This window comes from Asterias amurensis, chromosome 1 (genome assembly GCF_032118995.1).
Source record: "Asterias amurensis chromosome 1, ASM3211899v1".
Taxonomy (NCBI): Eukaryota; Metazoa; Echinodermata; class Asteroidea; order Forcipulatida; family Asteriidae; genus Asterias; species Asterias amurensis.
This window is the reverse complement of record NC_092648.1, coordinates 2,148,343-2,168,367: the sequence shown is the minus strand read 5'-3', so window position 1 is coordinate 2,168,367 and position 20,025 is coordinate 2,148,343. Positions and strand designations below refer to the sequence as shown.

The following is a 20,025-nucleotide window of genomic DNA, read 5'->3' as shown; positions in this document are numbered from 1 at the left end:
AGGAAACAAAGGACATCATTGATTACACACACCATATTGACCAAACTTTAACATACTGGAAACCACTGACTCTTTTTTTTAAAGGAGAGATCGCTTACATAAAAGCCTGGACGGCCACTTCAAGGTGAGAGCTACACTTAACTGATTCAGGTGGTCAACCAAAATCAAATGTCACCAAGGGCTCGTTGCGATACTTCTGGGCCTGAAACAGTCCATAGAGCAGGGATGTGATAGGCTATTGAAACAAAAGACTGAACTATGAGCGCAAAGAGTGAAAGCTTGCCAGTGAAAAGTTTGCGGGTATGAAGCCTGCTTACATACATTTATCTTTGGTTTTGAAAGCCCTACTCTGCGATCTGGGGACCACACCAAAGCTAGGGTCTTGTGTACTAGACCACTCCACCACAACATGCCACAAAGAATAGTGGTAGAATAATGCACTACCAAAATGCGTTATACTATGACCTCAATTAGAAACACTCACCTCATTTTCAATTTAGCCTGCAACTCAGTGGCTGTTCCAGCAACATTCACTACTCCCTCCAATAGACCAAAGAGGGCACAGGCTCTGGTCATCTGCAATCTATGTACAGCAACATCGGATTCTTCTTCAGTAGAGGCCAAAGGGTGGACAGATAATCTCTGGAACAGCTGAAGTTGTTGCATTAACAATGGATAAAGCTCCCTGTAGAAACAATATAAATGTAATTGTTTGATTAACTTATTTAGTATTGTTTGAAGCATTCTCTTGAAGATGAGCAGAGTATACTGTTTGAAACGTCGAGACCAAACCGGCTCTTTTCAGAGCAAACACTCACCCTAAGAAATTTACACATGGTTGTACCAGCAAGTTTACTATTTATTTATAGTTTCTCCTTATAACTTATTTATATTGTGTTGCCAAGTATTCTAAGAGAATTGAACTTAATAACTAAACTAGCCAAGAACCCTATGTACAGAAGACAAGGCAGACATTTTCAGTTGTAGATATGGAAGGAAACTTAAGAGAAATATTCCACAGAATTCAATACACAATTGGGTAGGGACTGCAATTTACAATAGTGCCCCTGTTAGTACACAGAAGACCTTACCTGTATTCATCGCATGCCAATCCATAAGACACACATATCCTCCATGTATGAAGACTTACTGTACTGAGATGATATGCCTCAGCGATGTTCAGTTGCATATCAGCTGGCTCTATGGTGATATACCGCATAATCACAGACATCAACTTACCACCTGAAAGCTAAACAGAATTAAACCATTTTCATTAAAAACAATTCTTTTAATACCCTTAATTCCATATACCTTTTGTATCAATATGGGCGATTTACAATACAGCAATAGTTCACCCAAGTGAGATATTTTACCTAAGAGGGCAACGACACAAATCACAATCCTAACTCACCACTGTGCGGCAGTTTGGGACCTTCAAGCAGCCAAAATGAATGCAATTAAACCTACATGTAAACTGGCCTCACAACAAAATCTTATTCATTACAGCAGAGATATTCCATCTAACCTCAAAAAACAAACAGTCATGTATATAACTGGGTTTTAAAGTCTGCTTGTTGAGAAAACACAGTAAAAACTGTAAGCTCGCTGAAAAAATTACCCTTTTTTCATACTTTTTTGTTTTTGGGTTGTTTTTTTTTTTGGGGGGGGGGTGTGGGAGAAGGGGTCATTACCAAAGTATAATACCCTGCTCTTAAGAACAAAAAAACTATGATAACCTGTAGCATTGGTTCCAAATAGTTTACAAGAAAAAACAATGATGGGTGACCAGACACTATTCAAGTCAAGAAGTTAGTCCAACAAAAGTCTTTGGTAGTCAAAATTGTTGAACTAGTGAACCAACAAGAATAAGAATGTTATATGCAGCGATTTTTGACTTACTAATGAGGCAGTAGTATTCCTTCCAGACAAGCAGAGTACATGAATTAACTTCATTGCTGAAACCACTGGATAGCCATACACATCACTGATGACATCATCTAAGATTAAATAATACCAAAAATTGTTTAATAACATTAACCAAAATTATGAGACCTACTCTATTTACATAGCACCATGTAATGGTTTACAAGGTGCTGTGGCGCAGTATGCTGCCAATCAAACCAGGAACACCGATGCGAACCCCTTCTCTTTATGATAAGTACACTGGATTCTTTCTTTTTTTCATTACACAACACACAGGACAAACAGCTTGACATCCTATCTGGAGGACTATCATGGGTTTAAAGTGTCTTGCTTAAGGACACAGGTGTTACGACTAGGACTTGAACCCACACTCTGCTGATCAAAAACACCAGAGCTTGAGTCCGGTGCTCCTAACTGCTAATCCATGACACGCCACTAAGGATTACAGATGTTACTTTTCAGAAACAAAGGCAAGTTTTGTTGTAGAGCAAAAAAGATTGGTGACCATAAATGGGTTTTCTTTGTTTTAGGCCTATGGTTTTCATGAGAATTGTTTGTATTTTATTCCAATTTCTACTGGAGCATTTCACAGGGCATCAAGGCAATGACTAAGGCCATCTGGTGGCAATTGCCTCTGCTGCCTCCATGGAGTATCACGCATGCGTTTACATTAGATAACCACAAAGTGATAGCCTCGCATGATTTGTACCCACCTTGTTGTTTCCAAGATGACATGGGAAGGAACTCAGTAAAGATGGTTTGAAGAAGACGAGGACATCTCATTACTTGATGAGATGCTTCTTGAGAATGACGACATATCCTTATCAAGATTGCTAAGGTGTTCAAGACGACAGGGGCTGGGGGTCGGACTACTTCAAGAATGTAGCGAAGCCTGGGAAGAAGTGTCATTCGTAACAAACCCTGCAAAGAGAAAATATGACAGGTTTAACAATTACTGCAAACATTTTTCTTTGAGATTGTTGTTCAAAACATACTTAGGCGTGTCGTGGCCTAGCGGTTAAGAGCACTGAACTCAAGCTCTGGTGTTTCTTATCAGCAGGGTGTGGGTTCAAGTCCCAGTCGTGACACCTGTGTCAGACACTTAAGCGAGACACTTAACCATGATGCTTCATCCTTTGGATGAGACGTAAAGCCGTAGGTCCTGTGTGTTGTGTAACGCACATTAAAGAACCCAGTGCACTTATCGAAAAGAGAAGGGGTTCACCGCGGTGTTCCTGGCTTGATTGGCAGCATACTGCACCACAGCACATTGAAAACCATTACATGGTGCTATTTAAAAGGAGAAGTGCCTTGAGCATCACTGAGTGAATGTGTGCTTTATAAGAAGCCACTTGTATTATTGCTATTATTATTTTTTATTATTATATTGAAATTGTTAACTTTTTGTCAAGCTGCAGGGATAGACTAGGTCTAGAATTACACGCATGCCACAGAGACCATGGCCCCTGGTCTTGGCCTTGGTGCCCCTTCAAAAGTTTCCAATTGACTTTAAGATTTTCCTATGGAAGTGGCCTTTGCAAAATAAAAATGGCCTTGCCCTTTCAAAGGTATAATTCATGGCCTGATAGACTGTCTGAACCATGGTCTGATACTTGGACTTTCAGAATTAAAATATTGAGTTGCAGATTTTATCATTAATGTTTTTTTTATTAACAATACAACAATCACTTTTTAATTTTTGTGTGGACAATTGTAAAAAATCAGACTTAATGTGATGCGATCAAGCAAAATGAGTCATTTGTCGACCCAGAAAAAAATTTCATTTTTATGTACATCTGAAAAGAGATGCTTAAATACTTTTAAAACCCCATGTTGGTACCACGATTGATTCAAAAGTAGAAGCACCAATTGAAACGCGAAGGACTAAAACTGCGAAAAAGAGGTTTCCAAGTCGAGTGTTTATTTAAAACACATTCGGCATTTTTCTTCCAATGTCAATTTGTTTCCTGCTATTTATCAGGAAGGAAGTTGCCAATTTAAAAGAAAACAAAGATTGTCATTTAATTTTTAAAAAAATTTTTTTTTATATGTTTTTATTTCACCCCTGTTGGTCTGTTTTGGCTTGTTTCCTCACACTGATATTTTCGACCAAAAACACAGACTCATTAAGCAAGATCGCACCCCATGCATTGGTCAACCCTCTAGTCCCTGCACCGCTCTAGTTTGCTGAAAGGTAACTTGTTTTCAAGACTCTTGCAGTGAATTACTAGAATCGTGGTTAAAATTTAAAGAGATAGCCAAGGCTTATTACTGATGTTTAATTTGTGTCCTTTTTGGTAATATTTGTTCAGAAGTAATAAGTCCCTAGGGAACAATTAATGCCTCTCACTAATGGCAACCGGTAATTTTGTTGGTGATTAATTCTTTATAAGGTTAAAATGAACATGAATAGCTTTTCAAGGCTTTTTTCTGGCTATCATAAATTTTTATGGTGATTATTTTTTCATAAGGTTAAAATTAACACAATAGGCTTTCGTCTGGCTCAATGCTCATATTAATTAATTGCTAAAGAGCAATTTCATTTTTGTTCACAAATGAGCGTTTCGTTGGGTAAGAGCTAAATTATTTCATAATCACTAGCGTCGACATTTTACAAGTAAACTCAAGGCCTGATAGTTCACAGAGGCAATGAAGGCGTTCGCCTCCATGCCCCCTGGTCATTGCCTTTGGTGGCCTTAAAATGCTACAGTAGAAGTTTACAGTTTTCTCCATTAATGGGGTGCCCTTTACCAAGGAGAAAATGCCTTGCTGTATAGATCTGTCAGAACATAGGGTTATTGGAACATCATATCATGGGTGTTTAAAAAAACAGGGATTTGTATCTCAAATGAAAGCCAACAGAGCATCATGCCGTTGTAAAATGAAAAGCAGGTTCAATTTAGTGATCTAAATGCCCCCCCCCCAGCAAGTATTCAATGGTTATGTCACTGGACAAGTTTGGTAGTTGTCAATGACCAGTATTCTCACTTGGTGTATCCTAAAACATGCATCAAATAACAAACCTGTGGAAATTTTGGCTCAATTGGTCATCTACTTTGCAAGAGAATAATCAAGAAAAAACACCCTTAATGCATTACTTTGTGTACTTTCAGAGATGCATAATAAAAGGTTTCAGTCTTTTCTTTTTTGAGTGAGAAATTACCTCTTTCTAAAAAAATATATTACTTCAGAGGGAGCCATTTCTCACAATGCTTTATACTGTTGCTCGCTACCAAGTAAGTTTTTATGCTGAAAACTATTTTAAGTAAGTACCAATAGTGTCCAGTGCCTTTAAGTTTTTATTATTGTGTTGGTTTAATGTGTTGATTTAATGAGGAAAATTTAAGACAACTTTTTTACAAACATCATGAATCTTATTAATCACACCAATATTTCTAGAAATTTACTTGACATACACGATCAAAATGATTTTCCAATTTTAATCTAGAGTCAACAAACAGTACCACTTCTGTACAACAATTACAATTAGTTTTTATAATATGTTGCTAAGTTGTTTACACTTCAAGTTATAAACCACAAGGGAAACTGACTAGGAAACTAGAAATCATGAGATCATGCCAAGTTTAAGACAAAAAATGGGGACAATTTCATTGGGCTGCTTAACAGTTAGCAAATTTTCATGCTATATAGCAGGTTAGCATAAATATGAGGCAGTCATCCAGCTTGATTGTTAACCATGGATTTGCATGGTTATGTCAGTTATTTCATACAGTGTAAGCAACAGAAGGCCAAAATGCCTTTCATATTCTTACGGTTAGCAGCGATATGGAATGGAAACTCGCACCTGTAAGCACAAAATAAGATGTTTCAAAATTGGGAACTGGTTGTATTGTACTGGGCATGATCCCTAGCTATATACATGTAGCAGTAAATTAATACATGACTTGTGACCCTTTTATTAAAACCAACAAGAGCTTAAAATCCAAAATGAGATTTGAAATATTAAGTCTGTCTACAAATTTAAAAAATATGAAATGTTGTATATGATGGTTAATTCTAACAGATAGGATCATCCTTTTCAAAGACAGAAACTACTTTTGCAATTTACAAAAACAACTGACGTCCACAAGTTGCCAATTTAAAAGAAAACGAAGATTGTCATTTAATTTTTTTATATTTTTTTAAATATTTTTATTTCACCCCTGTTGGTCTGTTTTGGCTTGTTTCCTCACACTGATATTTTCGACCAAAAACACAGACTCATTAAGCAAGATCGCACCCCATGCATTGGTCAACCCTCTAGTCCCTGCACCGCTCTAGTTTGCTGAAAGGTAACTTGTTTTCAAGACTCTTGCAGTGAATTACTAGAATCGTGGTTAAAATTTAAAGAGATAGCCAAGGCTTATTACTGATGTTTAATTTGTGTCCTTTTTGGTAATATTTGTTCAGAAGTAATAAGTCCCTAGGGAACAATTAATGCCTCTCACTAATGGCAACCGGTAATTTTGTTGGTGATTAATTCTTTATAAGGTTAAAATGAACATGAATAGCTTTTCAAGGCTTTTTTCTGGCTATCATAAATTTTTATGGTGATTATTTTTTCATAAGGTTACAATTAACACAATAGGCTTTCGTCTGGCTCAATGCTCATATTAATTAATTGCTAAAGAGCAATTTCATTTTTGTTCACAAATGAGCGTTTCGTTGGGTAAGAGCTAAATTATTTCATAATCACTAGCGTCGACATTTTACAAGTAAACTCAAGGCCTGATAGTTCACAGAGGCAATGAAGGCGTTCGCCTCCATGCCCCCTGGTCATTGCCTTTGGTGGCCTTAAAATGCTACAGTAGAAGTTTACAGTTTTCTCCATTAATGGGGTGCCCTTTACCAAGGAGAAAATGCCTTGCTGTATAGATCTGTCAGAACATAGGGTTATTGGAACATCATATCATGGGTGTTTAAAAAAACAGGGATTTGTATCTCAAATGAAAGCCAACAGAGCATCATGCCGTTGTAAAATGAAAAGCAGGTTCAATTTAGTGATCTAAATGCCCCCCCCCAGCAAGTATTCAATGGTTATGTCACTGGACAAGTTTGGTAGTTGTCAATGACCAGTATTCTCACTTGGTGTATCCTAAAACATGCATCAAATAACAAACCTGTGGAAATTTTGGCTCAATTGGTCATCTACTTTGCAAGAGAATAATCAAGAAAAAACACCCTTAATGCATTACTTTGTGTACTTTCAGAGATGCATAATAAAAGGTTTCAGTCTTTTCTTTTTTGAGTGAGAAATTACCTCTTTCTAAAAAAATATATTACTTCAGAGGGAGCCATTTCTCACAATGCTTTATACTGTTGCTCGCTACCAAGTAAGTTTTTATGCTGAAAACTATTTTAAGTAAGTACCAATAGTGTCCAGTGCCTTTAAGTTTTTATTATTGTGTTGGTTTAATGTGTTGATTTAATGAGGAAAATTTAAGACAACTTTTTTACAAACATCATGAATCTTATTAATCACACCAATATTTCTAGAAATTTACTTGACATACACGATCAAAATGATTTTCCAATTTTAATCTAGAGTCAACAAACAGTACCACTTCTGTACAACAATTACAATTAGTTTTTATAATATGTTGCTAAGTTGTTTACACTTCAAGTTATAAACCACAAGGGAAACTGACTAGGAAACTAGAAATCATGAGATCATGCCAAGTTTAAGACAAAAAATGGGGACAATTTCATTGGGCTGCTTAACAGTTAGCAAATTTTCATGCTATATAGCAGGTTAGCATAAATATGAGGCAGTCATCCAGCTTGATTGTTAACCATGGATTTGCATGGTTATGTCAGTTATTTCATACAGTGTAAGCAACAGAAGGCCAAAATGCCTTTCATATTCTTACGGTTAGCAGCGATATGGAATGGAAACTCGCACCTGTAAGCACAAAATAAGATGTTTCAAAATTGGGAACTGGTTGTATTGTACTGGGCATGATCCCTAGCTATATACATGTAGCAGTAAATTAATACATGACTTGTGACCCTTTTATTAAAACCAACAAGAGCTTAAAATCCAAAATGAGATTTGAAATATTAAGTCTGTCTACAAATTTAAAAAATATGAAATGTTGTATATGATGGTTAATTCTAACAGATAGGATCATCCTTTTCAAAGACAGAAACTACTTTTGCAATTTACAAAAACAACTGACGTCCACAAGTTGCCAATTTAAAAGAAAACGAAGATTGTCATTTAATTTTTTTATATTTTTTTAAATATTTTTATTTCACCCCTGTTGGTCTGTTTTGGCTTGTTTCCTCACACTGATATTTTCGACCAAAAACACAGACTCATTAAGCAAGATCGCACCCCATGCATTGGTCAACCCTCTAGTCCCTGCACCGCTCTAGTTTGCTGAAAGGTAACTTGTTTTCAAGACTCTTGCAGTGAATTACTAGAATCGTGGTTAAAATTTAAAGAGATAGCCAAGGCTTATTACTGATGTTTAATTTGTGTCCTTTTTGGTAATAATATTTGTTCAGATATAATAAGTCCCTAGGGAACAATTAATGCCTCTCACTAATGGCAACCGGTAATTTTGTTGGCGATTAATTCTTTATAAGGTTAAAATGAACATGAATAGCTTTTCAAGGCTTTTTTCTGGCTATCATAAATTTTTATGGTGATTATTTTTTCATAAGGTTACAATTAACACAATAGGCTTTCATCTGGCTCAATGCTCATATTAATTAATTGCTAAAGAGCAATTTCATTTTTGTTCACAAATGAGCGTTTCGTTGGGTAAGAGCTAAATTATTTCATAATCACTAGCGTTGACATTTTACAAGTAAACTCAAGGCCTGATAGTTCACAGAGGCAATGAAGGCGTTCGCCTCCATGCCCCCTGGTCATTGCCTTTGGTGCCCTTGAAATGCTACAGTAGAAGTTTACAGTTTCCCCCATTAATGGGGTGCCCTTTACCAAGGAGAAAATGCCTTGCTGTATAGATCTGTCAGAATATAGGGTTATTGGAACATCATATCATGGGTGTTTAAAAAAACAGGGATCATGCCTGTGTAAAATGAAAAGCAGGTTCAATAACAAACCTGTGAAAATTTGGGCTCAATTGGTCATCGACTTTGCAAGAGAATAAGTAAAGAAAAAACACCTTTAATGCATTACTTTGTGTACTTTCAGAGATGCATAACAAAAGGCTTCAGCTTAAGGCTTTTATAAATTGCGTGAGAAATTACCTCTTTCTAAAACAATGATACTTCAGAGGGAGCCATTTTTCACAATGTTTTTTACTATCAACAGCTCTCAAATTGCTCGCTACCAAGTAAGTTTTTATGCTAACAATTATTTTGAGATTTCAAATTGAAAAATATGAAATGTTGTCTATGATGGTTGATTCTAACAGATAGGATCATCCTTTTCAAAGACAGAAACTACTTTTGCAATTTACTACAACAACTGACATCCAAACATGTTGACATGTGCAATTCAGTTTTTTTAACTGCGAGTCATGTTTTAATAAACCATTTTTGAATTGAATTGAATTGAACAAAAGTATGTGCCAGTGGTTTACAAACAAATGTTGTTGAGTTTCAATATACATGTACCTCTTTCTCAAAAACTATGTTACTTTAGAGGGAGCTGTTTCTTACATTGTTAAACTATCAACAGCTCTCCATAGCTCGTTAACAAGTAACTTTTCATGTTAACAATTATTTTGAGTAATTACCAATAGTGTCCGGTGCCATTAAGTATGCCAATAACGTTCTATTTATCAAATTGGTGAATAATAATGAATTTTTAATAGGATTAGTCAGGTAGTTTGTAAAACTAAAAGCTATTTGAAATGAAAGAATATTACTAACAAGAGCTGTGCCAGTTTTGGCAAAACAATCGCTGAAAACAAAAGAGTAATTTCCTCAGTGGAAACTATGTTGCCATCAAGTTTTTGCAAATTTGTGTTTGTTCAAAAATGAGCTAAATACCTTCAAATTGTTTTGAAGGTATGGTGAGCATAAACCATTTTCTCAGCTGTCATAAAAGTCTAGCTTGGGTTTCTGTATTTAGCTTACTTATTTAATATGAGACTATAGGATTAGATAACTATTGGCAATAACATTTTTATCCTTACTATAGTTCCAAATCTTTCTATATTCAAATGCCAGAGTAAAGGATTCAGAAGGACTGGGGCAGGTAGGCCCAAACAATTACTTACTACTGGATCTGGCATTCCAATCATATTTAAAGTCCAAACAAATTATCACAAATGCCTTGAACTGACACACACCTACCATTCTAGTAAAAATTAGCAATTAAAGACAACACTTTTTAAAACACAACTATTTTTTTTGGGGGGGGGGTTAGTATTTTCAACTAGTTTTTTTAGAGTGGACACTTGATGCTTCAATCTTCATAAAAATATTGTTTGTTTTAAAATTTGTATTGCCTAAAATAATAAGCAATAAGTAAGAAAGGTTTGTGTTTGATCGAGAAACTGCAATAAAAACAGACAACTTCCGTTTTCACAAAGTGATTATTTCAAACGTATGACCTGTGTGTCACTTTGTAAAATGGAGGTCCACGCATGCACTCTACACATAGGGTTTGTGTCAATTTTCGAAAACGCATTGTACAAATAGTTAAACTTCCCCATCGAGGTGTTACCAGGTCTGGGACATTAAGGTAACTTGTCTGTCAGAGTTGCAGAAATATCAGCAATATGGACAGGCTTACCAATTCAACTAATACGTGACATTTGGGTCGTTAATACACCAATAAAGAACTAGCAACTAGAATTTGAATAAATAAGTAAAATGATGATGAAGTCACCCAAGAGTAATATACAACATTTACTAGCTTATGTTCAGCAAAAATGTTTAAAGTGGTCATAAACTAACCATAAACAAAAAAATGTGCTCTGCAACAACACCTGCAATAACAGTTTCAGCTTTTGGGGAACAAATTTTGACAAATGATGATTTAAGATAGTCATCTAGATTAAATGGTTCTGTGTAGCTCTACATTAAATAAAGTGCAAGTACACATCCAGCTTTATAACACCCGGTCTGTCAACAAAATTATCTTTACCTTTCTAAGACAATGTACAGCCCTTGAAACTGGGTCATCAAACTGAAGACATTAACAATCAACTAGTCAATCACAGTTGCACTAACTCTTTTACAAACAGAACGTTTGAGTCTTTTCAAGTATTATTGTGCAGTTTTCGGATATCCGCAGACCAAGTTAGTGTAGCCCATCGGCTCCCCTCAAACAAGAAATACCAATTTTCATGATGCCTTGCCCAGCAGTGGATGCATAGGCCTACATCTTTTTTTAAATTCATCACAAAAGAACTTTCAACAAATATTGATTAAAGTGAAATGAAATGTTTAAATCCTTTCTTTTTCTACAACATTAAATCCATTGGAGATACACAGTGCATGATGAAACCCATATCCTGCTTTAAAGCACTCTGCTAAACAGCACTCTGTCTGTTGTTCGTAAGTAATGCAAAGTAGTTTGTTCCTTTACCATGAGACACTGCACAACGCTTGAAGCTATGATATCAAACTGAATGCATTTAGCTATCGTCGATGAGTTATCACAGTTTCACTTAGAACCTGGCTGGTATTTTACAGACGGAACTCCTTGGTTTACTACATGTCAGATCATTCCAAAAGCTTGTATTAGTTGCAGGTTTCTGAACTATCAAGCCGCACTGACCATTGCCGCTGGGGTTGCCAGATCCCCAGTTGTTGTAGCCCACGGAAGGGTTGCCATCAATAAAATACCAGGTTGAAGAGCCATTGGATCTGTCCTCGCGGTAGCCAAACCAGGATGCTGTCTCATCTTGGTTTGAAATGGATCTTGAGAGAAGGATGAGGAAGTCATTTTCCTCTTGGCTCATAATAGACGCCAGATTAGATGGTCTGCCAAGGCGTGACAAACTCTGACAGTATTGTTCAGCTTCATTAAAGGTTTTCTCTTCCATCACGCTAAGGTAGCAATGATTCCCAAAACTTGTCCATGGACTGATGCAGGACATGCAGGGAGATATGATCAGGAAATGTGACTGAAGGAGAGCTACAAGAATACTGAAAGTGATGACACTGAAAGAACTCGCCATACTCAGGAACCAAGTGCAGTCCACTTTCAAAGACTAGAGGAACTAAAAACTTAAGCAAGGATGTAGGTGACTAAAAGAATTCTTGCTTTAAAAAGATTTATATATAACGATAAAGAGTAAGGCTTTTCTGTTGCTGGCTTGAAAATTCCGTACTCAATGTAGCTTGTTAAATGACAGACAACACCAATGATGGCTAATTATGGTGAGACGATTTCATTGACATGGTGCTTGTGACGACACCATTAATTCATTTTTTTTACCGGGTTGCCAGCCACATCAGTTTAGATTGATTTAATTAAGGCCAATAAACCAATGCAGACAAGGTACCAACAAGCTACGTCAATTAAGCCCAAATTGATGAGACTCGTTAGATTGAGAATATCCCCTTTGTTCAGCAGAATTGAAAGCTAATTGGTGTATATTGTCAATTTAAATTAGTATATACGAACAACCAAAGCTTTGCCTTAATCAGTTGTTGTTAATGAATTATTCAGGTAAATTTGTTGTCAGTATCATTGTAATGGACATTTTAAAATTATTTATCTTTCTATTTTGAATTGCTTTTTGGGTTTTGTGTCACTTTTGTTTTTGCGTGAGTGTTTATTTAGTTTATTCCACTAATAACCTAACTAGTCTTACAGACAGAACGTTTGTGTTGATTACATGACAAGTTATTCCACTCTTTTCAAGTAACATTGTGCAGTTTCCATCGCCTCCGGGATATCCGCAGACCAAGTAGGTGTAGCCCACTGGGCCAAAAAGTGAGGCTGAGGGAAAGTCCCCCGTATTAGCAGGAAATACAAATTTGCATGATGCCTTGCCCAGAAGTGGATGAATCGGAAAAGAACTTTCAACAAATATTGATTCAATTGAGATGAAATGTTAAAGTCCTCCATTGCTATGACTTTGAATCCACTGGAGATACACAGTGCATGATGAAACCCAGATTCCTGATTAACTGTTGTTCTGTCTGTTGTTCATAATTAATGCAAAGTTGTTTCTTCACTGCACAACGCTTGAAGCTAAGATACCAAAATGAATACATCAAGTTACTGTTGATGAGTTTGTCACAGTTTCACTTAGAACCTGGCTGCTATTTTACAGACGGAACTCCTACGGTTACGACATTTCTGGTCATTCCAAAAGTCTGTATTAGTTGTAGCAGTCTGAACCATCCCGGAGCAGTATCCATCCCCCCCGGGTTGGCCAGATCCCCAGTTGGTGTAACCCATGAAAAGGTTACCATCAATAAACTGCCAGGTTGAAGAGCCACTGGATCTTTCCTTGTGGTAGCCAAACCAGGTTTTCGTATCGACTTGGTTGAAAGTGGATCTGATAAGAAGGACCAGGAAATCATTTTCCTCTTGGCTCATAATGGATGCCAGATGAGATGGTCTGCCATGGCGTGACAAACTCTGACAGTACTGTTCAGCTTCATTAAAGGTCTTCTTATCCGCCACGATAAGGTAGCAATGATTCCCAAAACTTGTCCATGGACTGATGCAGGACATGCAGGGAGATACGATCAGGAAATGCGACTGAAGGAGAGCTACAAGAATACTGAAAGTGATGACACTGAAAGAACTCGCCATACTCAGGAACCGAATCACTCCACTAGCAAAGACTAGAGTAACTGACAAATTTACTAATGAGAAATCTTGGCTATGATGGTTAAATTTAACGATAGAGCTAAGATATAACAGTTGCTGGCTTCAAAATTCCTTACTAAATGTAGCTTGTTAAATGACCGACTACACCAATGATGGCTAATTATAGGGAGATTGTTCAATTAATATTACCATGGATGCTAGCTGGATTATGATTGCCTTGCTTAATTTAGTTACCTTCCCTCCCTGTCTTTAAATCAATGCACACACAGTACTAACTACCTACCTTTCACAATAAAACCAACATTAAGCTAATGAGAATCCTTTGATTGACAAATAGCATACACTTTTGAACAACCAACGCCTTGCCTTGATCGGTTATCATGAAGAATTTTTTATAACTTTTGTTTTTATGAGCACAAGGACAAAAAGAGCCATCAGCAGTTTAATAGATTGCAATTTTGGTTGATGTTTAGGCAATAATATTAATGGAGCGGTCCCTTAACAATGACCAGCAACCAACCACGGTCTTTTACACACAATGAAGATCATCTCCTTTCACTGTTATTGCCATAAAAATACCTATGCCCCCCCCCCCCCCCCCCCCCCGCTTAAAAAAAAAATTTAAAAAGTTGAACTCATACTCAAATTCAAAAGCAATTCTTATTAAGGCTGCTCAGCTTGCATGGGGCCTATAATCTCAAACACATACTCAACTACAAAGCATATTTTCAAGAACCAGACTATGAGCTTTGAAAATTAACAGTTGACAATTAGAGAATAACAGTGTTCGTACCCAGTCTTCACTGCGTGGTAATGACCGGGTTGGTGGCTGGCACTGTTAACGGACCGAGCCGGAGACGAGGTCCGATAACAGCGCCAGCCACCAACCAAGGTCATTACCACGCAGTGAAGACCGGGTACGAACACTGTTATTCCCATTAATAAATACTTTTTTAGCAAATTAATCGGCTAAAATTTTCCAAATTTTGTGACTTTTCTCTCAGCAGTACTTCCAGACATGTTCAGGGGCCGTATTTGAGCTTTTGATAGTTCCCATCTCTTTCGTGCGTTAATCACGTTACTGATCTTTGAGACCAGTGACTCTTTTAAATAATGATCTGTACAGCGCCTTCACTGGGTTCAAAGGAGGCAAATGATTGGACGATAGCTGTTCTTTGTGCATTAAAACGCGCACACGATCAGGAAATGCGACTGAAGGAGAGCTACAAGAATACTGATAGTGATGACACTGAAAGAACTCGCCATACTCAGGAACCAAACACAGTCCGCTATCAAAGGCTAGAGGAACTGACAATTTAAGCGAGGACTAAGAATAATAATAGGCACGTTTTGGTATAGTTTACTATAAAGCAAAGGCTGAGGCCTTAACTTGCGCTGACTTAGTACCCTACTAAGTGTAGCTTTTCTTCAACAATAATGGCTAGTGCTGTGGTTACTTTTTCAGTTCCACTGCAGAGGCAACTGTGCTGATGTCAATAACAATCAATATTGTTTTCCCTTTTTTTTGCAAATATACAAATATACACCCGCCACATCATTGGTATCGATCTATTTGCTGATGATACAATAACTTCCATCAGTGTCCATACCAATGCACATGAGATACAAGCTACATGTACCAGCTACTTGCGACAGCAAACTGAATTATGTTAAGTTGCTTTTACATGAAATAACTTCAAATAAGCATGGTATAAGATAGACTTGGCTCCGGTCAGATCTTGTGTTTGATGTCTGTAGATCCGGGAGCTTCCAATTTTTTTTTTGTGCCAGCCCCCCCCCCCCCCAAAAAAAAAATGTAACTCAAAACCAGAAACTCAACCCAAAATAAAAAAAATGCGTTAAGTATCAAATCATAAAAAGCCACACCGAAAAAAATAAAGAAACAAAAGGCCTTAATGAGGCGCCTTACGAAAACTGAGCATTACTACGCTTTCTTTACCGCTCGCTAAAAAACGAGTATCAAATTCATTATTTAAAAACTCTGTAAATTGGAGTGCTTAATAATTAAGTAACTAATTTTTTCGCTATCAGAGACTAGAGGAACTGAAAATAATATGACGACACAGCAAGAGCATTCACTTTCACTAACTTAATGGTAACGAAAACTGTTTCAGTGCGTGCCAAGGTGTGACAATCTCAATACTATTGTCAATGTAACCCCCCCCCCCTTTTTTTTTGCTTTTGCAACTAACCTGTTCACCAGCAATCAATGTTCAATGGTTACTTTCATCTCTGTCTGTCCGTAGACCAAATCATACAAGGTACAAGCTACATTTGTTTTGCATCGCTTTTTGACTGTCATATTCTTGTTTTGGGGTTAATTTTCATTTTGCATTGCGCCTGATTTTCATTTTGCTTGGCTTCTTTGGTTTTATGTCTTATGTCATACTTGATGTTCATTGCACCTTTTCTTTTTTTCTTTGCTTTAACAGATGCAAAAATAATATCCCCAAATCGAGGTAAAAACAAACTTTAAGTTTTTGATTTACAACTTCTACAGCAATATAGGGCACACGCTGTGTTGAAGAAGGTCACAAGGCTGTTACGTCCTTTTTCAGGCACACAAAGAAGGATACAAGTTTTTGCTGCAGCAAAAGGTCTTTTTATAAGCAGTAACTCTTTTAAACAAAATTAGTTCATGACGGTTAGAATGTTAAAAAGGCTCAAAGAAATATTTTTCCTTCCCCATGTGGATTTTAAGTTTTCTGTAAAGACTTATGAAGGGCAGAAAAACTACAACACTTTGACGTTCAGTGTCTTTGAGACTCAGTTTTCTTCATGACACATTTTTGGACTACAGTACTTCCTTGCAACCTGTTCCCAGTCACATTTTCGATATGACATTCATCCAGGCACATGATGATAAATAAATCACAAAGTATCTCTTTCTCTCCTAATAGTCACCCATGAAGCCAGTACCGATAGGTAAGTTAGTCACAGTTTCACTCAGAACCTGGCTGCTATTTTACAAGCAGAACGCTTGAGGGAATTACATGACAGGTCATTCCACAAGTTGGTTCCACTCGTAGCAGTTTCAAGGATCTCGGTGCAGGGTCCATCGCCACTGGGCTGAGCAGGGTACCAGTTGGTGTACCCTCCGGATGGACTGCCGTCGAGCCAGGCAAAGCTACCGGACCAGTCCTTGCGGTAGCCGAACCAGGTTTTCATGCCGCTTTTTCCATAAACGGATTTGATAAGCAGGACAAGGAAGTCATGTTCCTCTTGGTTCATAATTGACGCTAGATGAGATGGTCTGCCAAAGCGTGACAAACTCTGACAGTACTGTTCAGCTTCATCAAAGGTCTTGGCATCCGTCACAAGAAGGTAGCAATGATTCCCAAAACTTGTCCATGGACTGATGCAGGACATGCATGGAGATACGATCAGCAAATGCGACTGAAGGAGAGCTACAAGAATACTGAAAGTGATGACACTGAAAGAACTTGCCATACTCAGGAACCAAATGCAGTCCACTTTCAAAGACTAGGAGGAACTGATACTGCAAGGATGTAGGTGACTAAAAGAATTTTTGCTTAAGGTTTGTAAATACAACGATAGAGCAAAGTCATTATTGTTCCATGCTTCAATGTAGCTTGTTAAATGACAGACTGCACCAATTATAGCAAGTATGGGGTGATGGTTTCATCGGCATGGTTAAGTTCATAATACCTTGGTTGCCAGCGATTTAGTTTGATTTGCTCATTAAGGTCCCTGTCTGTAAACCAATGCACACAAAACCAATTAAAGGCAGTGGACACTATTGGTAATTACTCAAAATAATTATTAGCATAAAACCTATCTTGGTGACGAGTAATGGGGAGACGTTGATGGTATAAAACAATGTGAGAAATGGCTCCCTCTGAAGTGCCATAGTTTTCGAGAAAGAAGCAATTTTCCACGAATTTGATTTCGAGACCTCAAGTTTAGAACTTGAGGTCTCGAAATCAACCATCTAAACGCACACAACTTCGTGTGACAAGGGTGATTTTTTCTTTCATTATTATCTCGCAACTTTGATGACCGATTGAGCTCAAATTTTCACAGGTTAGTTATTTTATGCATATGTTGAGATACACCAACTGTGAAGGCTAGTCTTTGACAATTACCATTAGTGTCCACTGCCTTTAAGGTGATGAAGAGTCCTCCATTGTTCAGCACAAATGCTTCTCAGGAGCTTATTAATTTATTGATTAGTATTGAAATTGCAATTTTGAATAACCAAGGCCTTGACTTGACCAGTTAAAGGGGGAGCTACAAGAACCTTGCCTTGACTCGGTTTTTTACTCTCGTCAAAATCTTTAAAGAGAATTTTAAAAAATTGTTTTATGGAAAGAAAGACATGGCCACAGTTAATTGTATTGCTATTTTGAATAGGCTTACGAGAGGTCTATTAACAATGGCCAGCAACCAACCACGGTCATTAACATGCATTCATAAATACCTGGGACAGTTTCTCCATTTTGATTGGTTGAGAGAAAATCACACCAAGAAGTATTTAAACACAGTTAGCCTATGTGTGGTCACTGAATCAGCATAAGAATTGTACAATTTGGATTTCTGACATAATAACCTTGTTCATCTCTTTGTATTTTAACAAAGCAAGCTGAATTTATCCCCAGAAGTTTTAAAGCTTGGTGAAAATTAACAGCACCCACAATTACAAAACAAAATTGGATGGTGTTGAGCCTTATGTTTTGCATGAAGTTGCTTCAGACAAGTATGAGTTAGTGTAAACTGAAACATTGTCTGTGTGATCATAAATACGTATGCATGGGATACTGCTTCATTCAATGTTGATTACAACTTCCTCTTTTAGAAAAAAATAACATCATTGGAATGCTATCCATCAGTATTTTTTCACCACAACTTAAAAAATGTTGATTGCAACTCTTCAAAAACAGAAAAGAGCTTGAGCTGTCAACTTATTTTCAGTTTTTCTGCTGAAAAAAAAAATGGCATGGTTTAAAGTAGAATTTTGTTTAATTGAACCCCCCTCCCCCAAAACATTTGAATTAAATCTTATTCTTCAAAGGAATCAAATTGGCAGTCGAAAGATAGAAGACTTTCATAATATTATAAGGGGGATGACAGCTTTTTTTGGATTTGACAAATGAAAAATATTACTTCTTACTTTGTCTTACTTTATCTGGCAACAACAACCAAGGGACAAAATCTCACCTCGAAAAGTCTATGAATTATTATACAGATATTGTGTCCATGTGGAAGGCAACTGACTGTATTCGTGTTTTGCATGCAAGTTAACATGATATAGATGAAATGTGGAAGTCATTTGTAAGCAGTGTAAACAGGGTCTCTATTTCACCATGTTGTTTTAAACTTTAGACATTCAAATAATACGTGTTAACCCCATGGTCCAAAATTTATTTAACAGTCACAAAATTCTTTAACAACAAGAAAGGAAGAAAACAAAATTGTCATAATATTTTGTTTTGCTTGCAACACTTATGAAATGAAAACTGATGCACATCCAACATGAACAAATTCAGCATTTTATCTGTATCAGTGTGCTTGCAAAACCATTCTATTTTATGTATCATTTTATATTGCTTATGCCCTTTCTGTATACTGTCTGAAAATAAGTTGTTGGTGAAGCTCATAGACTGTGTGCGCACAAAATTTATCAAGTTAATTGCTTAGCCAACCATTATATGCTATTCAATTACTCCCTAGTGGTTATCGATTGAAGACCAAATAACTGAAACGCACCATGATGGCGGTTTAAGTAAGATTTCTACATCAGGTCTGCATCAAATTATAAAATTTCTATATTGCAACTTTGTTTCAAGTTAACTGCAGTTGGAAAAAATTATGAAGGTATAAACTTGTCCAGCATTCACATTACAAGCTCAAATAAACCTTTATTCCATTCCATACGGTGAACTTTCGAGCTATCAAGCTACGTATCAAGGAAAAATTGTTTTAAAAAAAAAAAAAAAAAAAAAAAAACAGCTCAGTTTTACCTGAAGACTTTTTAGGAAAGAAATTAACCTAATTTTTTTTTCCAAGGGTTATTTAACACAAGACCTGAAAAAGCGCTATATAAACTCAAAATATTATTATATTACGTTAATATTAAGACCTGGCCAGCCCATTCAGACATCAAGTTAATTGATCCAATATTGCGTGACTAGTTGCCATTGTGCAAGAGCCATTAAGGATGAAAACGGTCTCGTTTTTACATAGCAAATTGGATACAACCACAAATAATTCCCCAAATAACTCATGTGTTAAACATTTGTGTAGTCAACCATAAAAAGAATATTTTCCCGTAGATTAAATTTTGTACATGCTGACTACTCTTCCCATCATGAGAGGGTGCTGTATGCCCGGTTCGGAAATTA

At 36.8% G+C, this 20,025-nt stretch overlaps 4 protein-coding genes across 5 annotated transcripts in view; all 4 read right to left on the bottom strand.

Moving 5' to 3' along the window:
• Positions 1-20,025, bottom strand: part of LOC139942158 (RNA polymerase II-associated protein 1-like) — a 130,078-nt gene that overhangs the window by 97,363 nt on the left and 12,690 nt on the right. For both annotated transcript variants that reach the window (XM_071938905.1, XM_071938896.1), the window contains exons 13-16: positions 2,637-2,844; positions 1,900-1,997; positions 1,092-1,249; positions 485-685 (exon numbers count right to left, since the gene is read on the bottom strand). In XM_071938905.1, coding sequence (XP_071795006.1) covers positions 485-685; positions 1,092-1,249; positions 1,900-1,997; positions 2,637-2,844 — 665 coding nt within the window. The remainder of the gene's footprint in view (positions 1-484; positions 686-1,091; positions 1,250-1,899; positions 1,998-2,636; positions 2,845-20,025) is intronic.
• LOC139944170 (snaclec rhodocetin subunit gamma-like) lies at positions 11,362-12,182 on the bottom strand. The gene has a single exon (XM_071941136.1). It carries the CDS (start codon positions 12,030-12,032, stop codon positions 11,520-11,522), a length of 513 nt encoding a protein of 170 aa, XP_071797237.1. The 5' UTR covers positions 12,033-12,182; the 3' UTR covers positions 11,362-11,519.
• LOC139935291 (snaclec EMS16 subunit alpha-like) lies at positions 13,112-13,624 on the bottom strand. Its single transcript, XM_071929814.1, has one exon. The coding sequence runs from the start codon at positions 13,622-13,624 to the stop codon at positions 13,112-13,114; it is 513 nt and encodes a 170-aa protein (XP_071785915.1).
• Positions 16,610-17,113, bottom strand: LOC139935064 (snaclec GPIB-binding protein subunit beta-like). Its single transcript, XM_071929521.1, has one exon. The coding sequence runs from the start codon at positions 17,111-17,113 to the stop codon at positions 16,610-16,612; it is 504 nt and encodes a 167-aa protein (XP_071785622.1).

Coding starts and splice junctions, on each gene's coding strand:
- LOC139944170 (XM_071941136.1), bottom strand. CDS start 12,032: ATGGCGAGTTCTTTCAGTGTCATCACTTTCAGTATTCTTGTAGCTCTC.
- LOC139935291 (XM_071929814.1), bottom strand. CDS start 13,624: ATGGCGAGTTCTTTCAGTGTCATCACTTTCAGTATTCTTGTAGCTCTC.
- LOC139935064 (XM_071929521.1), bottom strand. CDS start 17,113: ATGGCAAGTTCTTTCAGTGTCATCACTTTCAGTATTCTTGTAGCTCTC.